At 46.7% G+C, this 19,147-nt stretch overlaps 1 protein-coding gene across 4 annotated transcripts in view; it reads left to right on the plus strand.

Annotated features, from left to right (window-relative positions):
• The window catches only part of CACNA1A (calcium voltage-gated channel subunit alpha1 A), a 254,178-nt gene that overhangs the window by 133,967 nt on the left and 101,064 nt on the right, over positions 1 to 19,147 (plus strand). For all 4 annotated transcript variants that reach the window (XM_070792700.1, XM_070792697.1, XM_070792698.1 and 1 more), the window contains 4 exons: positions 5,500 to 5,603; positions 6,691 to 6,806; positions 8,028 to 8,084; positions 9,793 to 9,882. In XM_070792700.1, the coding sequence (XP_070648801.1) occupies positions 5,500 to 5,603; positions 6,691 to 6,806; positions 8,028 to 8,084; positions 9,793 to 9,882 (367 nt within the window). The remainder of the gene's footprint in view (positions 1 to 5,499; positions 5,604 to 6,690; positions 6,807 to 8,027; positions 8,085 to 9,792; positions 9,883 to 19,147) is intronic.

Below are 19,147 nucleotides of genomic sequence, written 5' to 3' on the forward strand. Positions count from 1 at the left end.
TAACAGGCATAAACTGGGGTTTCACTGGTGGCCCAAGGCAGTAAAGAATCTGCCCGCAATGCAGGAGACCTGGGTTTGATCCTTGGGTCGGGAATATCCCCTGGAGAATGGAATGGCTACCCATTCCGATACTCTTGCCTGAAGAATCCCATGGACAGAGGAGCCCAGTAGACTACAGTCCATGGGGTCACTCAGTCAGACACGACTGAGAAGCTAACACTTTTTCATAAACTGGGACAGAAATAGAACCTCCCTCATGGCACCTTGGGGCTCTGGGTCTTTCATGGTCAAATCCACTCCATTCTTTTGTCCCACATCTTTGTCCATTTCTCTGTTGATGGACATTTAGGGTTGATTTCCATTTGTCTCATAATTAGTGACCGACTCATTGTGATCCCATGGACTGCAGCCCACCAGGCTCCTCTGTCCATGGAATTCTCCAGGCAGGAATACTGGAGTGGGTAACCGTTTCCTTCTCCCGTTGATCTTCTCAACCCAGGAATCAAACCCGGGTCTCCTCCACTGCAGTCATATTCTTTACTGTCTGATCCACCAGCATCTTTTCATGTGAAGTGTGGCTTCTTTATTCTTTATTGGCATATAGTTGCTTTACAATGTTGTGTTCATTTCTACTATATAGCAAAGTGCATCAGCTATACGTATACATATACTCCCTCTATTTTGGATGTTCTTCCCCTTTAGGTCACCACAGAGCACTGAGCAGAGTTCCCTGAGCTCAGAACATATACAACAGGTTCTCATTAGTTGTCCATTTTATACATAGTAGTGTATATATGGGCTTGACAGGTGGCTCAGTGGGTAAAGAATCCTCCTGCCAGTGCAGGAGACACAAGGGACGTGGTTTCAACCCCTGAGTCAGGAAGATCCCCTGGAGTAGGAAATGGCGCCCCACTCTAGTATTCTTGCCTAGAAAATCCCATGGACAGAGAAGCCTGGCAGACTACAGTCCATGAGGTGGCAAACAGTCGGATATGACTGAGCACAGCAATACAGCAGAGTGTGTATATGTCAACCCAAGTCTCCCAATCCATCACACCCTCTTTTCCCCTTGGTAACCATACATTTGTTGTCTAAACCACCCCATTCTTCTCCTTTATGCTGGGGAGTTGGGTGTTCTTTTGGGCTGAGAGTTGTTTGGTTGTTTTGAGGGGGCTTATTTTTGCATCTTCTATACTTTTTCTAAATGAACCATGCCCAAAATATTAGAGGAAAATAAGCCATAAACCAGAAGGCACTTAAGGATTTTACTGGGACTCGGCCATTAATTTGTTTGATGAGTATTTATCGAGTGCTTGCGAAGCACCAGGCGCCTCGCTAGGTACCAACAGTGCTGAGATGAATCAGTATTTTCCCTCTTCTTTAAGACTCTCTTGGGCCAATTTTTCTAAACAGAAAATACTATGTAAGTGCAGTGAATGAGTGAGATAGAGAAAAAATCAGTCGGATGCAAGCCAGGATGATGGGTCTAGTCACAGCCATGCCATCCACACTGTGTGTGAGCCAGGCAAATCATAGCATCTTCCACAGCCTCGGTTTCCCCCATCCACTGGGTGTGGAGACTGTGGGAATCAAGGGGTGTTTTGTCAGCTCAAACAAGCTCTACTAGAGTGAGAGAGGTTGTCCCACCTGCCTCTCCAATGCCAGCAGAGCTACACTACCTCTGAGACTCTGGGTAGAATTCTTTCTTGCCTCTTCTGAACTTCTTGTGGTGACTATCAACCCTTAGCCTTCTTTGACTCACAGCTGCATCCCTCCAGCCTCTGCCTCCATCGTTAACATGGCTGTGTGTCCCTGTCTTCACCTGCTGTTTTCCTCTTCTTTTCTGAATATTATTTTTATTTTATGTCTTTATTTTTGTCTGCACTGGGCCTTCCTTGCTGTGCATGGACTTTCTGTAGTTGGATGTGTGGGCTTCTCACAGCAGTGGCTTCTCTTGTGAAGCATGGGCTCCAGGTGCACAGGCTTCAGTACTTGCAGTGCATGGGTTTAGTTCCCTTGTGGCATGGGGAATCTTCCCAGACCAGGGATCAAACCTGTGTCCCCTGCATTGGCAGATGGATTCTTAACCACTGGACCACCAAGGAAATCCCTGTTTTCCTCTTCTTAAGAGGACACCAGTCCTATTGGACTAGGGCCCACGACCATGACTTCATCTTAACTTGATGGCAGCTGTAGAGACCCTGTTTCCAAGTAGGGTCCCATTGACAGGTCCTGGGGGTTAGGATTTCAACATACCTTTTGACAGGATACAATGTAGCCCACAACAGGGATCTCGGACATGAGACCTGACCTCCATTTGCCTCAGTTTCCTCACCCAGGAAAATGGGAAGGATCACACACCACATTTTGTGAGAGGATCAAATGGGCTCCGGTAGGCTGAGGCCCTGGCACCGTGAGTGTCTTTTATGCCAGGCAGCATCACGGGGCCAGGTGCTTTAAGGGCATCAGGGAGCTGGGGTGTAGGCAGATCCCAGGATGGAGGGGCTGGCTTGGGACCAAGGGACCTCAGCCACTTCTCCCCCATTCAGGCCTGCCCTCCTCCGCCCACCCCCCACCACTCTGTCTCCACGCCAAATCTGCCTCCTGAGACAGCCCAGACTTTTTTCATCTGTTGGCCAGTGCAGGCTTTCCCTTCTAGGCTATATTTAGCCCCAAGAAATGGGAACAAAATGCCTCAGCCACTGCAGCACTGGAGGGGGAAACACAAAGCCAGTTCTGCCTTCTGTCCAGTCCTTTCTGCTGACCCTTTTCTTTCTTCCAGAACCTTCCAGAAGCAAAGCATTAGAACTCTGTTAGAACGCAAGTGTGAGCTGGGACTGGCACATTCATTGTCCCCAGAACCTGTCTGTGTCCATGATGATAAAAGTTGGCTTTTTTGGTTTGTTTTCTTTCTTAATTATTGTGACAAAATAAGTATAACCTAAAATTTACCATCTAATCCGTTTAGGTGGCCACTTCATTGGCATTAAGTGCATTCATGTTGATATAAATTGTCACCACTGTCCATCTCCAGAACTTTCTCACCTTGCAGAACTGAAACTCTGTCCTCGTTAAACACTAACCCTCTGTCCCCCTCCCCCAGACCCTGCCCACCGTTCTACTTTCTGACTCTGAATTTGACAAATGTGGGAACTTCATATGAGTACAATCATATAGTTTTTATCCTTTCATGTCTGGCTTACTTCACTTAGTATAGTGTCCTCAGGATTCATCCACACTGCAGCATGTGTCAGAATCTCCTTGCTTTTTTAAGGTAAAATTGACTTTGTTTGAAAAAAAAACTTTGGGGGAGGTTCAAGTGAAATCAATATACAGAACACTTCACAAATCATAAGCAAGGAGCTTGATAAATTTTTACAAACTGGACTCGTGGGTATAACCAGCACCCAGAATCAGGAAACAGAGCGTTCTCAGCCTCGAGAGCTTCTCCTCTTGCTCTCTCCTCAGTCACTACTCTCTCCAAAGGATACTCCATCTAGACCTCAGATATCATCAGCTTGTTTGCCTGTTTTTGTATTTTACATGAATGGAATCTTACATATTGGGCTGGCCAAAAAGTTCTATTGGGTTTTCTGTAACATCAGGTGGAAAAACCCGAATGAGCTTTTCGGCCAACCTAATACATGCTCTTTTCTGTCTGGCTTTTGCTGGAGGCCAGGTCTGTAAGGTTTCATGTGATGAATGGCGGTCTTCATTGCACAGTATTCCATTTATTTATTTTCTCTCTTGTTGACAAGGATTCAGATTGTTTCCAATGTGGGGCTGTTATGAAGATCACCACTATGAACATTCTTACATATATCTTTGGCATAGACAGGTTCACATTTCTGCTGGATAATATCCCAGGGCTGCCATGTTCAGGTCATAGTGAAGGTCCATGATTAATTTTAGTAGAAATTCCCATCCCATTTCAAAGTGGTTGGACTATGTGTGATGGATTGAATTGTGCCTCCTCCCAAATTCACATGTTGAAGCTCTAACCCTTAGTACCTCAGAATATGACTTTATTTGGGAATGGAGTCATTGCAGGAATAATTGGTAAAGATGAGGCCATTAGGATGGGCCCTAATCCAATGTGACTAGTGTCCCTATAGAAAGGGGAAATTTGGACACAGAGGCAGACATGCACAGAGAGAGAAAGTCATGTGTTGATGAAGACAGAAATCAGGGTGATGCATCTACAAGCCAAGGAACCACCAAAGGTTGTAGCAACCCAGATACCAGGGGAAAGGCATGGAACACATTCTCCCTCAGAGCCTCTAGAAGGAACCAACCATGCTGATACCCTGATCTTGGGTTTCTGGCCTCCAGGACCAGTAAATTTCCATTGTTTAAAGCCACTCATTTGGTGGTTCTTTGTTACAGCAGCCACAGGAAACTCATACACCATGTTACCCTCCACTGACAGCATGCGAGTGTTCTAGTTCCTTCACAGACTCACCAGCACCTGGCATTGTCAGTCGTTCGCATTTTAGCCTTTCTGCAGGGCAGCGGTAGCACTGAATGTGTGTTTAAAGGTGAGCTTTTAAAGCCACATTTGGGGGCCCCACATTCTGCGGATGTCACAGAGCTGATGAAGCACCAGAAGGCTTCCCACTAGGACTGGGGTTAAGTCCATAGGCTCTGGGGTCCGGCCACCTGGTTCAAATCCTGTGTCCACCACTGTCTAGCTCTGCAAGCTCAGGCTTCAGTTTTGACTTCATGGGGCTCGTTTTCCACAATTCATGACAATAACATAGGGACATCATGAGGATTAAATGAGTAAATAAACCAGCATCAGTAATATGCTTAGAAGGGTGTCTGGCACAAACAAAAAAAGTACTAAGTGCTGGATTTTATGTTTCTTTCTTTCTTTAGTCTTGATTTTCTTCCCCTCCTAACTTCCTCCTTGGCATAGTGTCCTGTTCTCCCAGAGAGGAATGTTCTATTTGTGGACAATCCTCCCCCTTGAGAATTGACTAGATAGGCTTTTCTGGCAATTTTTCTGTGGTTGACATTGATGCTGCAGGCAATAGAAGTGGAGGACACTTGAGGAAAAGGTTCATGGTCCTGCTGTCTAGCTTGGTGATTAAACCTAACTCTCAGACCTTGCCACCATGCACCTCCTCTCAAGGGAGACAGTATGACTGGGAGAGAGGGAGGGAACTAAGGGTTTATTTCTACACTTCAGTGGGGTTTTCCCCTCCTCCTACTGGAGTTTGGTGTGGGGAGTCCTCCTGAGTTTCATGCTGGTTTCTGGTCCCCTGAAAACCTGTGAGTCGGAGGGAGCTTTGTCCTTCCAGTGGTACCTCTGTAGTTTCCCCCACTGGTTGTTCTTGTGCTCTCTTCCCCTCTCTGGGCTACCAGGACTCTAGGACTCCACAAGCCAAGGGCGTTTGAGAACAAAGCCCCTGGAGAACCAGAGCTACCCCTCCACCTTTCAGGTCATACCTAAGTCCCACTCTGTACTCACCTGCTTTCCTTCCTCACCCCTCGTAGAGCAACGATGCCTCAGGGAACACTTGGAACTGGTTGTACTTCATCCCCCTCATCATCATCGGCTCCTTTTTTATGCTGAACCTCGTGCTGGGTGTGCTTTCTGGGTAAGTCTCTGCTGCTCCTCCCATCCCACTCCCCAACGCCATCTTTTCCCCAGAAAGATGCCATGAAAACTTTGTTTTCATTCTCCAGGCACAGAATAGGTCTCTTCTCTTGCTTTGGGTTATTGGTGCATTATCAGCAATCCATGTACAGATGCTCAAATTGTGTACTTCTGGGGACACCCAGTGAAGAGATTCATGGGAACTGAAATCCAACCCAGGCTTCACTCACTAAGTTTCACCCCTGGCACTGAGCTACTTCCAAAAGGTAGCTCAGTGCTTTTTTTTGAAGGTTTTCTCAAATTTTTCAGACCCACAACACAAAACACAAGAAAATTCTATAGAGTTTTAATTTCTATAATTTACATTTAAAAAAAATAACAGGTTGGGTTTTCCCCGTCCCTTATTTTCCAAATATAAAATTGTAGCTTACAATCAAACATGCATTTTCATAACACACATTGTACCCTACCCCCAAGATTGTTTATCTGGCTTCATCATAAATGAGTTTAATTTTTCTTACTACAAGCCTGGGGATTGGTTTGCTGGCTCCATGGTGTCGTGATAGACCCCAGCTTCTTCTAGCTTTCCATGCTGACATCCTTATTATTTAAATCTCATGGGATTCTTTATGGTCTCAAAATGGCTACTTCATACTCACAAGATAGGCATCTCACACTCCAAACAGGAAGAGGAAAAAGGGAAACCCGAAGGGTCCTATATCATGGAAGTGAGATTGCTGCAGAAATCTTCAGCTTATGTGTCACTGGCATAACTTAAAAAAGGGATGAAACTATTCTTTAGCCAAGAATACAGAGAATGAGAATGGGGTTTACAGCCAGCAGTGGTTGGCATGACATGGTTTATGGTTTTGTGGGGTTTTTTTCTCTAACTGGGTGTAGTTGGTGGGAAATGTGGGAAGCTGGCAGAAATGCCCACTCCTATAGTATTCTAATCTTCTCCCAGAAGACCTGATTCCTCTTGTTTAAATGCACCGCCCTCCAGGGATTCTGAATCCCCAAACACACACACGCGCACACTCCCTAAAATTTCTGAAGCAGCCAGACCTGACTCTCCTGCGCTTCTTCAGGGAGTTTGCCAAAGAAAGGGAGCGGGTGGAGAACCGGCGGGCATTTCTGAAGCTGAGGCGGCAGCAGCAGATTGAACGAGAGCTCAATGGGTACATGGAGTGGATCTCAAAAGCAGGTGAGGCCCTTTCATCCTGGGGCCCAAGAACTGAAATCTCATGTCACGGAGCACAGTGAGAGTCACGCATGCAGTTTGGAGATGGATGAGGGGAGGGGACAGAGGATCTGAACTGGTAGTCCCGATGTTTAGCAACAGGAATCCAGAGAGATGAAGCCAGGACATGACGTAACATTATACTCGAGAGCTCTAAAACCAGACATTGGTTTAGATCCCCACTCTGCCACCTCCTAGCAATGCTCCTCACTGCCCTGTGCCTCAGTCTCCCAGCCTGTTAAACAGAGATCATGATAGTACCTACCTCATAAAGCTGTTGAGATGTCCCTAAGGTAATCTAAGCTAAGTGCTTGAACTTCCCTGGCTGTCCAGTGGTTAAGACTCCACACTCCCACTGCAGGGAGCATGGGTTCAATCCCTGGTCAAGGAAGATCCTGCATGCCAAGTGGCTCAGCCAAAAAAAAAAAAAGAGAGAGAGAGAGAGCAGTACCTAACATACTGTAGGTATTGTACATGTTTATTTGTTTGGTAATTCAGACAATTATGGGGAACCTGCTGTATGCCAGACAGTGTTCTAGACACTGAGATTTGGTCTCTGCCTGCAGGGCTCTGATAGTCTAATGAGAGAGACAGAAAATAACCAAATACACATAATATTGGGTGTTGCTAAATGCTGAGAGGAAAAATAAAACAGGGTAGGAGGCAGGAAAGAGAGACAGCAGGGTGATCAGAGAGGGTCTCTCTGAGGAGGTGACCTCTGAGCAGAGACCTGGAGGAAGTGAATAAGGAAGCCCTGTGGATGTCTCGGGGAGGGGCCTTCCCGCCAGAGGGAACAGCAAGTGCAAAGGCCCTGGGGTAGGAGCAGAGTGGAGTCACAGCAGGGAAGCCAGTGGGGCTGGGGCAGAGTGAGGGGAGAGCAAGAGGAAAGGAGGACTGGGAGGTGACAGGGGTCAGGTCAGGCAACATCTTGTAAGTTATGGTTAGGAGGTTGGTTTTGATTTTGAAGCAGATAGGGATGATGTTGGCATTACAATGTTGCTTAAGTGGGGCTGGGAGTCAAAAGCAAGTTAGCAAGCACATCTCTGGCTGATAGAGTTGTCACTCAGCAAGGGAAGACTGGAGTGCCTGGGAGGACTCTTCTCCTTTCCCATCCAAGGGAACCCATCCCCAGGAGAGTCCTCCAGATGCTGGAGCGTAAATTAACTATGTGCTCTTGCTCTTCAGAAGAGGTGATCCTCGCCGAAGATGAAACTGATGGGGAGCAGAGACATCCCTTTGATGGTAACTGCTCTGAACCTGGCTTGGGGGTTGGGATGGGTCCCAGGGAACACAGGGGGAACCAGAGCTGGGGGGATGGGTTGCTTCTTTTTGAGGGGCCTCCAGGGGATGGATGTTCAGGGCCCAAGTGATGCCAAGAACTAACACAAGACTGGGCCGGGCTCAGGAAGATATGGAGAATGGTGAGACTGTTTCCTCAAGGAATTTCAGGACTTTGTCACAGGGTTCCTGTTTCCTGCCTGCCCTGTCTGCTTTGACCACGTGCCCAGCTTCTGCTTTGTGCCTCCGTTTTCCTCATCTGTCAAATTGGCGTGATAATTACCATACCTACCTGAGTTGATTGTTTATGACTGTCACACTAAGTATGGCAGATAGAATGCATAGGACGGTGTCTGGCTTGGGGTCAGCCCCATCTATGTTCACTAAGTAAAATAATAATAAGCAAAATAAGTAATAGTAATTTCAGGGACTTCCCTGTCAGTCCAGTGGTTGAGACTCCCTGTCTCCAATGCAAGGGCCACAAGTTCAATACTGGGTCGGGGGACTGTGATCCCACATGCCACAAGATGCAGCCAAAATTTTTTTTTAAGTAATTTCAGCAATGGAAGTACCCTGGTGGTTGGTCCAGTGGTTAGAACTCAACACTTTCACTGCAGTGGCCCAGGTTCAATCCCTGGTTGAAGAACTAAGATCCCACAAGCCATGCACTATGGCCAAAAATTAAGTAATTTCACCAATAATCCAGCTTACTATTAAGGACAGTTGTCTTACATTAGAAATTTGACTAGACAGAGCAATGACTGTGGATTGAAGAAACCAGGAGTGAGAAGGAAGGAAAGGAGATGGGGCTCCATCCTAAGAGTAACATGGATTTTACTCTTTGAGAGGAGAGAAAGACAGTACCCATAAATGAAAGTGTAAGTCACTCAGTCGTGTCCGACTCTTTGCAACCCCATGAATTGTAGCGTGCCAGGCTCCTTTGTTCATGGAATTCTCCAGGCCAGAATACTGAAATGGGTAGCTGTTCACTTCTCCAGGGTATCTTCCCAACCCAGGGGTCAAACCCAGGTCTCCTGCATTGCAGGCAGATTCTTTGCCATCTGAGCCACCAGGGAAGCCCAAGAATAATGGAATGGGTAGCCTATCCCTTCTCCAGTGGATCTTCCTGACCCAGGAATCAAACCAGGGTCTCCTGCATTGCAGGTGGATTCTTTATCAGCTGAGCTACCAGGGAATGGGGGTGTCTAAATCACTTTATTGGAAGTATGTGCCTGAACTCACTATCCCCTGGAGAGCTCTTGGAGTGTAGAACCTAAATATTAAGGAAGGGCTCCCACAGTCCCAGCCAGCCTGGCAAGTGCGCTAAAGGTTAAGGGGGTGGGCTGTTTTCATAGGAGTCTACATGTCCAATCCCAGGACTCCTAGAGGGAAAATGTTGACCAAGAGCCCAGACTTAGATTAAGCAGGAGCTTGGTTCTCATCTTAACCTCATAAGCAAAGTCATGTAACCTCCCTAAGCTTCTGTCCCCACATCTGTGAAATGGGCATACTGTTACTTCCCATGAAACCAGGCTGCTACGTGGGTGAAATCCAACAACATGGAGAAAGTCCCTAATAGAGCGCCTGGCACCCAGGGACACACGCAGTCAATGTCATTGTTATAGCAAAAAGGGTAACATCTTTTTCTCTTGCCGTGTTTCCATTGTTGGAGCTCTGCGGAGAGCCACTATAAAGAAGAGCAAGACAGACCTGCTCAACCCCGAGGAGGCTGAGGATCAGCTGGCCGACATCGCCTCTGTGGGTAAGTCCCCCAGCTGCTGCCTGGCCATCATTTATTATTTCCTGAGAGATGAAGGTGAGGGCTTGGAGCTGCCTGGATTGGGTTTTAATTCTGCCCGTTCTCAACTGTATTTCCTGGGGCAGATGACATGATTATGGGAATAACAACAGCGCCTGTCTTCTCGTATTGTTTCAAGAAGTAAAATTAAATAACACACGTAGAAGTAACTGGATCTATGTCAAGTAAAACTAAATAACCACTGGACTGCACTTCCCTGGTGGTCCAGTAGTTAAGACTCTGTGCTTCCACTGCAGGGGGCACAGGTTCGATCCCTGGTCAGGAACTAAGATCCCACATGCCTTTTGCTGCAGCCAAAAAAAAAAAAAAACACACACATATAGCATTTAGAACACCATGTGGCAGAAAAGAAGATCCCCATGATATTGGCTAATATTATTCATGAGTAATGTTATTATTCATTAATGCTTACTCGGGAGGCTACTGTTACTGAATGCCCATTTGTGAACAGGACCGAGATCAAATCCCTACCCTTGTGGAACTTACAGTCCAGTGCAGAAAATAGATATTAAGCAGGTAATTACAGAAATAAGCTTGTAATGATAACGACACTGCAGAGGAGATGCTCCTCACTCAGCTGCTCTGGAAGAGTGGAGTGTAGTCAGAGAGGGCTTCTTGGAGGAGGTGACATTGTTCTGAGAACCGAAGGGAAGATAGGAGTTTGCCACAGCAGTGGGTGCAGAGTGAACCAGGCAGAAGGCTGTGCCCAGGCCGTTGTCATTGGTTATTGCCAAGGACAGAGTTTGAGGTGGGAACATTTGTCTTTCCTTTTTACCCCTCTTGGGTGAGACTGTTGCTTTGACCTTCTCTAAGGAGATTCTGTTATTTTTTTGAAACTGAGTCTTCATTGCTGCACTCAGGCTTTCTCTAGTTGCAGCAAGTAGGGGTCTAATCTGCACTGTGGTGTGTGGGCTTCTCCTTGTGGCGGCTTCTCTCGTGGAGCACAGGCTCTAGGGTGCTTGGCCTTCAGTAGTTGCAGCGCATGGGCTCTGTAGTTGCGGCTTGCAGACTCTAGGGCACAGGCTTAGTAGCTGTGGTTGTCTGGCTTAATTGCTCTAGAGCCTGTGGAATCCTCCCAGACCAGGGTCGAACCTGTGTCCCTGCATTGACAGGCAGATTTTTATGCACTGAGCCACCAGGGGAGAAGGCAATGGCACCCCACTCCAGTAGTCTTGCCTGGAAAATCCCATGGACGGAGGAGCCTGGTAGGCTGCAGTCCATGGGGTCGCGAAGAGTCGGACATGACTGAGCGACTTCACTTTCACTTTTCACTTTCATGCATTGGAGAAGGAAATGGCAACCCACTCCAGTGTTCTTGCCTTGAGAATCCCAGGGACGGGGGAGCCTGGTGGGCTGCCGTCTCTGGGGTTGCACAGAGTCAGACACGACTAAAGCAACTTAGCAGCAGCAGCAGCAGAGCCATCAGGGAAGTGCCTGAAATAGGTTCCTAAAAATTCCAGTTATGAAGGGGATTCCCTGGCGGTCCGGTGGTCAGGACTCTGCACTTTCACTGCCAAGGGTGCAAGTTCAGTCCCCGATTGGGGAACTAAGATCCGACAAGTCACATGGTGGGGCCAAAAAATAAAATAAAAATTCTAGTTATGGGGCCTCCCTCATGGCCCAGTGGTAAAGAAACCACCTGCCAATGCAGGAGACATGAGTTCGATCCCGGGTCTAAGAAGATCCCACATGCTGAGGAGCAGCTAAGCCCGTGCACCACAACTTTTGAAGTCCGTGAGCCTAGAGCCTGTGCTCTGCAGTGAGAAGCCACCACAGTGAAGAGCCGGCAACCCGAGAGTAGTCCACTCACTGCAACTAGAGAAAGCCGGTGCAGCAGCAAAGGCCCAGCACGCCTAAATAAATAAATGGTTTTTTTTTTTAAAGTCTAAGTATGAAGAGTAGATGAGAGAGCTTCCAGGCAGAGAAAATAACAGGAGACTCTGAGAGGAGCAGACATTAAGGCTGAATGGGTATCGTGTGGCTGGAGTATAGAGGCAATGCTGGGGGAGGGAATTCAAAATCTACACGTGTTTTGGGGAGTTCCCTGTCAGTCCAGTGGTTAGGACTCCAGACTTCTATTGCAGAGGATACAGGTTTGGGCCCTGGCTGGGGAACTAAGATCCCGCAAGCTGAACAGCACGGCCGAAAATAAAAATCAAAAGGTACTTGTGTTTCTAATCCCTAGGAACCCACTACTTCATACTCAGGTTGCTTCACTCCCCCCTAGTTTATAAGCTTACTGCTGAGTTTCAACATGATTTCCATGCCATCCCACACTCCAGAGGGTGGCCACACTGTGGCTTGCTCAGCCTTAGCTTTATTATATGGTATCTGAGTTGTTTCCAGTTTTTGCCTTTACGAGGAGCACTGCTGGGAGCATTTACGTACAATGACTCCTCCCACCCTTTGGGAGGATTTCTTTGGGGATAATTATAGGATCAAAGATATTAACAGCTTTTCAACTCATTATTCACAGAGCTGTTCTGAGTTTCAAAAACATTGAACCCATTTATAAACCTGCCAAGTATGCAGACGTTTATGGACTCTCCCACCCTGGCCATTGCCTATTACGTGTTTAATTTCCTTTCTGGATAAATCAGTTTGTAATGATACCTTAAAGCTTGTTTTAATTTGCATTTTTAATTTCTAGCCAAAACACTCTTTTTCCTCATAATGATGAACAAATCCTGCTTCCACTTGTGGATACATCTGTTTCTGTCCTTCTAGAAAATTCAAGAATCAGGGTGCTTCATCATCGCCCTGTGCGTTTGATTGGTTATGTCCGTCCCACAAATCTCCCATTTAACTTGCCCAATTTTCTAATCTGTTACGTTAAATTTTGATAGGCAAACATTTTTGTCTATACCACATGTATTAAATGCCAGGCACTGAAACCGTGGGGTACCCAAGTCAAACTCTCCTTTATGGATGAGACTGAGTTGTTGTTTAGCCACTAAGTCGTGTCTGACTCTGCGACCCCACAGACTGCAGTGCACCAGGCTTCCCTGTCCTTCACTATCTCTGGGCGTTTGCTCAGACTCATGTCCATGGAGTCGGTGATGCCATCCAACCATCTCACCTGTTCTTAATTAACAGGGAGATACTATTTGTCATCAGTCCTTCTGGAAAAGATGAAGAAGTGTTACTACCCAATGTTGGCAAAGATGTGAAAAAATGGGCATAGCCTTATGCTGTTGGCAGGAATGCAGTTTGCAGTGTTTTCTGATGTATGGTTGGGCGTTATTTAATTGTTGATGTTTATATTCTTTGACCTAGAATTTCTGCTTCAAAGATTTCTTCATGTATGCCAGAGATCTATGTACCAACCTTCTGTTTCTGGTATTCAGAAAAGTAAAAACCAGAAACAACCCATGTGCCCCAAAGTAGGGAGATGGTTAAAGAAATTATATAACATTTATATACCATCGAATACTCTGCTGCCAGGAAAAAGAATGGAGCTGTTATGGCATGGAAATATGTCTGAAATGTATTTTTTGGTGAAAAAATAGCAAGTTGTGCAACACCATGTAAAATATGTGGTCTCATTTTTAAAACAATATTAAGAAATGTGAGAGATACTTAAAGATGTGGAAACTGAAGGGACTGCAGAGGATTTTCACTTTCTTCATGACGTTTTCCTGAAATGAATGGATTAGTGACATGCATTAGTTTTTAAATTGTTATTTATATCAGGCCTTCGTTGCAGTACACAGGATCTTCATTGCATCATGCAGAATCCTTCGGTGCAGCACACAGACTCTCTAGTTATGGCACGCAGGCGTAGTTGCTCTACGGCATGTGGGATCTTAGTTCCCCGACCAGGGATGAAACTCCCGTCCCCTGCATTGCAAGGCAGATTCTTAACCACTGGAGCCCCAGGGAAGTCCCCAGGCATTACTTTTGAAATCAGAAAAAAATTATTAGATAAATTTAAAGTTACTTAAAAGCAACAGAGTCTTAATTGTACATGCGTGCTAAGTTGCTTCAGCCTTGTCTGACTCTTTGGGACCCTATGGACTGTAGCTCGCCAGGCTTCTCTGTCCATGGGATTCTCCAGGCAAGAATGCTGGAGTGAGTTGCTATGCCCTCCTCCAGGGGATCTTTCCGACCCAGGGATCGAACCTGTGTCTCTTAAGTCTCCTGAATTGGCAGGCAGGTTCTTTACCACTAGCGCCACCTGGGAAGCCCAGAGTCTAATTATAAAGAGTCTAAAGGCTGTACAAGGCAGGGAGGAATTTGTCTGGTGGGAAAGCAAAGAAAAATTCATGAAAAGAGACGTTTTTTAAAACTGGGCTTTGTATGGAATGGGGAGAGTGTTTTCAGTTCACTGGGGTGACCATAATAAAATAGCACAGACTGGGTGATTTAATTCTTTAAAAACAGAAGCTTAACTTCCTGCTAGTCCTGGAGGCTGGAAGTCCAAGATCAGGGTGTTCTCAGGATTGGTTTCTGGGGTGGACTGTCTCCTGCTTGCAGATGGTCATCTTGCTGTGTCTTCACACACTCTTTCCTCCATGTGTGTTGTGTCTTAATTGTCTCTTCTTATAAGGACACCAGTCATAGAGGATTAAGGCCCACCCTGATGGTCTCATTTTAATCGAATTATGTCTTTTTGAACTTATTTATTTGGGGCTGTGCTGGGTCTTTCTCTAGTTTTCTGTGCCAGGGCTTTCTCTAGTTGCAGTGAGTGGGGGCTGCTCTCTAGTTGCGGTGCGCAGGCTTCTCATTGCCATGACTTCCCTTGTTGCACGGGCTCTAGGCATGCGGGCTTCGGTAGTTGCAGCTCATGGGCTTAGTTGCCCCATGGAATGTGGAATCTTCCCAGACCAGGGATCGAACCCTTGTTCGCTGCCACTAGACCGTCAGGGAAGTCCTAATTTAATTACTTCTTGAAAAGCCCTATCTCCAAAGACAGTTGCAATTCAGAGACACCTGAGGGGCAGGAGGTGGTTAGAACTTCAGTCTATGAATTTAGGGGGTGATACGGGGGGATAGTGAGAATGACCCTGAAAGCCACGATGGATTCACAGAGGGTCTGTCTTGTGGCTGAGCTAAGAAAACTTGGAGAACCCATGTTCAAGGCTGGCATTCGATGAACATGTGATAAAAGGAAGATAAGAAACCAAAGTAGAAAGCCGTCAGACTGAATAAGGACCGCCACTGTCCCATGGCACCTCTGTTAAGAAAGCAGGTGAGGGCTTCCCTGGTGGCTCAGTGGTAAAGAATCTGCCTGCCAGTGCAGGAGACACAGGTTCAATCCTTGGTGCAGGAAGATCCCGCACGCCATGCAGAAACTAAGCCTGTGTGCCACAACCATTGAGCCTGTGCTCTGGAGCCCAGCTACTGAGCCCACATGCCACTACTACTGAAGCTTGGGTGCCCCAGAGCCCATGCTCCACAACAAGACAAGCCACTGCCATGAGAAGCCCACGCCCTGCCAGGAAGGGTAGGCCCCACTCGCTGCAACTAGAGAGAAGCCCACACAGCAACGAAGACCCAGCATGGCCAAAAAATAAATAAATTATTTTTAAAAAAGAAAGAAAGCAAGCAGGTTGACTTTCAACTTTGTCAATAGGTTTAAAACACAGGCCAGTGGCTTGGTCTCCCAGGACAAGGTTTGCTACAGGCAAACCCACCTAAAGCCAGCTCCCTTGCCTGATATAGCTCAAAAACCCACAGGAAGGGGTTCCTATGCTGGCAGAGACTTCGTAAATAATCTTGAAAGAGACCTCTGAAATTCCAGGGTTCTGGCAAGGAGACACCTTCACCTTATTTATCTCCGTAAATTATAGTTCTGTGTACTCTTGCCACCTCTTCTTAATATCTTCTGCTTTTGTTAGGTCCATACCGTTTCTGTCCTTTCTTGTGCCCATCTTTGCTTGAAATATTCCCTTGGTATCTCTCATTTTCTTGACGAGATCTCTAGTCTTTCCCATTCTTCTGTTTTCCTCTATTTCTTGTAATTGATGATTCTACCATGTTGTCAGTTGATAAACATATCACAAAATGGTCTCATATAAGGGACTTCCCTGGTGGTCCAGTGGTTAAGAATCTGCATTCCAACGCAGGGGACACGGGTTCAATCCCTGATCAGGGAACTAAGATCCCAACGCCACCAGGCAACTAACCCGAGTGCTGCGACTAGAGAAGCCTGTGTGCCACAATGAAAACCAAGTGCAGGCCAAAAAAAAAAAAAAATGATCTCATGTAGAGTTCATCAGCTAACGGGAAATATGGACCTAGTGCCATCACTAGGAAAAGTTGAACCACAAATGGAATCGGCCATCACGCCACCAGTACTTTAGGAAAATCAGATTCCCTTTAGGTGATTTTAAGGACAGAAGTTCCGCGTGGGCTGTGTTCATTTGCTAGGGCAGCTGTCACAAAGTATCACAAGCTGGGTGGCCTAAAACAACAGAAATGTATTCTCTCACAATTCTGGGGACCAGAAGTCCAAACGGAGATCGAGATGTTGGCAAGGGCTGTGCTGCCTCTGAGGACTTCGGGGACAATCTGCCCCCATGCTGGTCTTTTAGCTTCTGGTGTTGTCGGCAGTTCTGGGCTCCCTTTGGCTTTCACTCACCTCATTCCAGGTTCTGATTCTGTCATCACGTGGTCCTTTCCTGCTTGTCCCCATGTCTCTTCTACTCTTGTAAGAATACCAGTCATTGGATTAAGGCCCATTCCAAACAGACCTGACTTCATCTTAATTAGATGGCATCTCCAAAGACCCTACCGGGGGTTCGGATTTCAACCCTTACTCGGTCCCTCTCGTTTGTTTTTTAGCTGTGCTGGGTCTTCATTGCTGCGAGGGCTATTCTCTTGTTGTGGCAAATGGGGGCTTCTCTCTAGTTGCAGTGTGAGGGCTTCTCAATGCAGTGGCTTCTGATTGTGGAGCACAGGCTCTAGAGCATGAGGGCTTCAGTAGTCGTGGCACATGGACTCCAGAGCACAGGCTCAACAGTTGTGCCACATGGACTTCGTTGCTCCACAGCATGTAGGATCTTCCCAGACCAAGGACCAAACCTGGGTCTCCAGCACTGGCAGGTGGATTCTTCCCGTCTGAGCTATCAGGGAAGCCATCAACACATCTCATCAATGGACAGTTCAACCCACAACTTGGGAAGCACCTATTTCAATTCACCAAGAATTTGAAGGGCATATAAATTGCCAAAAATCCTGAAACTAAGCCTTAGTGGTGGCCTCCTGCTATCCTCACTGTGAAACTTTCTAGACTAAGACTGGCCACCTCTGACTTTTGGCTCTTTGAATGCAGCTGATCTGAATGAAATGTATTCCATACTCACACATTAGATTTGACATACTTTAGCTCCAATACTTTGGCCACCTGATCCAAAGAGCTGACTCATTGGAAAAGACCCTGATGCTGGCAAAGATTGAAGGCAAAAAGAAAAGGGAGCGGCAGAGGATAAGATGGTTAGATAGCATCACTGAACTCAACGGACATGAATCTGAGCAAACTCCAAGAGACAGTTAAGGACGGAGGAGCCTGGCGTGCTGCAGTCCATGAGATCGCAAAGAGTTAGACACGACTTAGTGACTAAACAATGTAAAGATTTGGAATACTTGGTATCAAAAAAAAAAGAATGTAAAATATCTTTTTAATAGATTTCTCTATTGATTCCACATTGAAATTGACATCTGAGATATATGGTGTTTCATAAAATAGTTTATTAAAATTATTTTTAAAAACTAAGGATTTCCTGCAAATTTTCAGACCATGGAGGAAAAGTAGAGACAAGAGTGTACAGGAAAAGGGGACTTTTCTGGTGGTCCAGTGGTTAAGACTCTATGCTTCCATCTCAGGGCACAAGTTCAATCCCTGGTCAGGGAACCAAGATTCTGCATGCTTCGAGGTGCGGCCAGAAAAAAAAAAGGTGGGGAGTATTGACAAAGGGAGCATGGATCAGGGGGAGTATAAATGCAGCAAATAGAGGAGACAGCACAGAGCTGCCACACGGCCTGGCACAGAATAGGGGTTCAATTGATAGTCACCTTCCTCTCCTTTCTTGATGCGTGGGATGCCTATTATGGGATGTGTCTCCAGGCCCTGTGATGAGGAGAGACTTCGTCCATGAGTTGGCATGTGAACAGTCTTGATTTTCGCTCTTGCAGTTGTAGAAAAAGACTTTATGTCCAGTAAGCATATGCCAGCATCATGCTGGGGCTTCCCAGGTAGCTCAGTGGTAAAGAATCCTCCTGCCAAGCAGGAGACGTGAGGTCAATCCCTGGGTCAGAAAGACCCCCTGGAGAAGAAAATAGCAACCTACTCCAGTATTCTTGCCCGGGAAATTCCATGGACAGAGGAGCCCGGCAGGCTATAGTTCATGGGATCGCAAAGAGTCGGACAGGACTTAGCGGCTGAGCATGCGTGCAGCGTTGTCTTGGGGCTAGTTTTTAAATATTTATTTACCTATCTGTTCGTTTGGCAGCACCAGGTCATAGGTGCCCCGTGCAGGATCTTTTAGCGGAGGCATGTGAACTCTCAGTTGTGGCGTGTGGTATCTAGTTCCCTGACCAGGGATCAAACCCAGGCTCCTGCATTTGGGGCTTCTGCATCTTCGTGCATTAACTCACTGATCTTTCCCAATGGCCCGGTGAGGTGGGAGGCACTGGAGTCCCAAGACGCATGGTAACTTGCCCAGGGTCACCTGCCCGAGGTCACTCTGTGGTTGGTGATGGAGCTGAGCTTTCACGTGGCTCCAGGAGAAGGTCAGGGACCTCCTGCTCCATGTGATTGCCAAACCTTGTGGATGCCTGTGGGTCTGTGCACATCTTTGGGAGCCAAAAGAACCAGAAGTGTCTCAACTGGGAAGAGCTGTGAAGAGCCACCTTGGGGTTCCCAATGCCCATGGGATCAGACAAGTGATGGACATGAAGGGAGAGTCCAGCTACCAAGCCTGACCAGCTGCTGCTGGGCAGGCCTGTGGTTGCTTGCTCACGGCCACAGGTTCCAGGAGTGAGTGCAGTGTGGTGGCTGCAGGCCAGAGTGCAACAGGCTCTGAACTGACCTGAAGCTTCTTAGTCAATTACTGGACTCCCCTCAGCCTCTGTTTCCTTGGGGTGTAAAAGGAGGTTAGTGATGGTCCCTACTTCCTAAGGTTGTGATGAGGCACTTACTGTGTAAACTGCATCCCCCGCAGTGCCTGTTAAATGTTCGATAAATGTCAGCTGTTATTTTCATTCA

This window comes from Bos indicus, chromosome 7 (assembly GCF_029378745.1).
Source record: "Bos indicus isolate NIAB-ARS_2022 breed Sahiwal x Tharparkar chromosome 7, NIAB-ARS_B.indTharparkar_mat_pri_1.0, whole genome shotgun sequence".
In the NCBI taxonomy this organism is placed as follows: Eukaryota; Metazoa; Chordata; class Mammalia; order Artiodactyla; family Bovidae; genus Bos; species Bos indicus.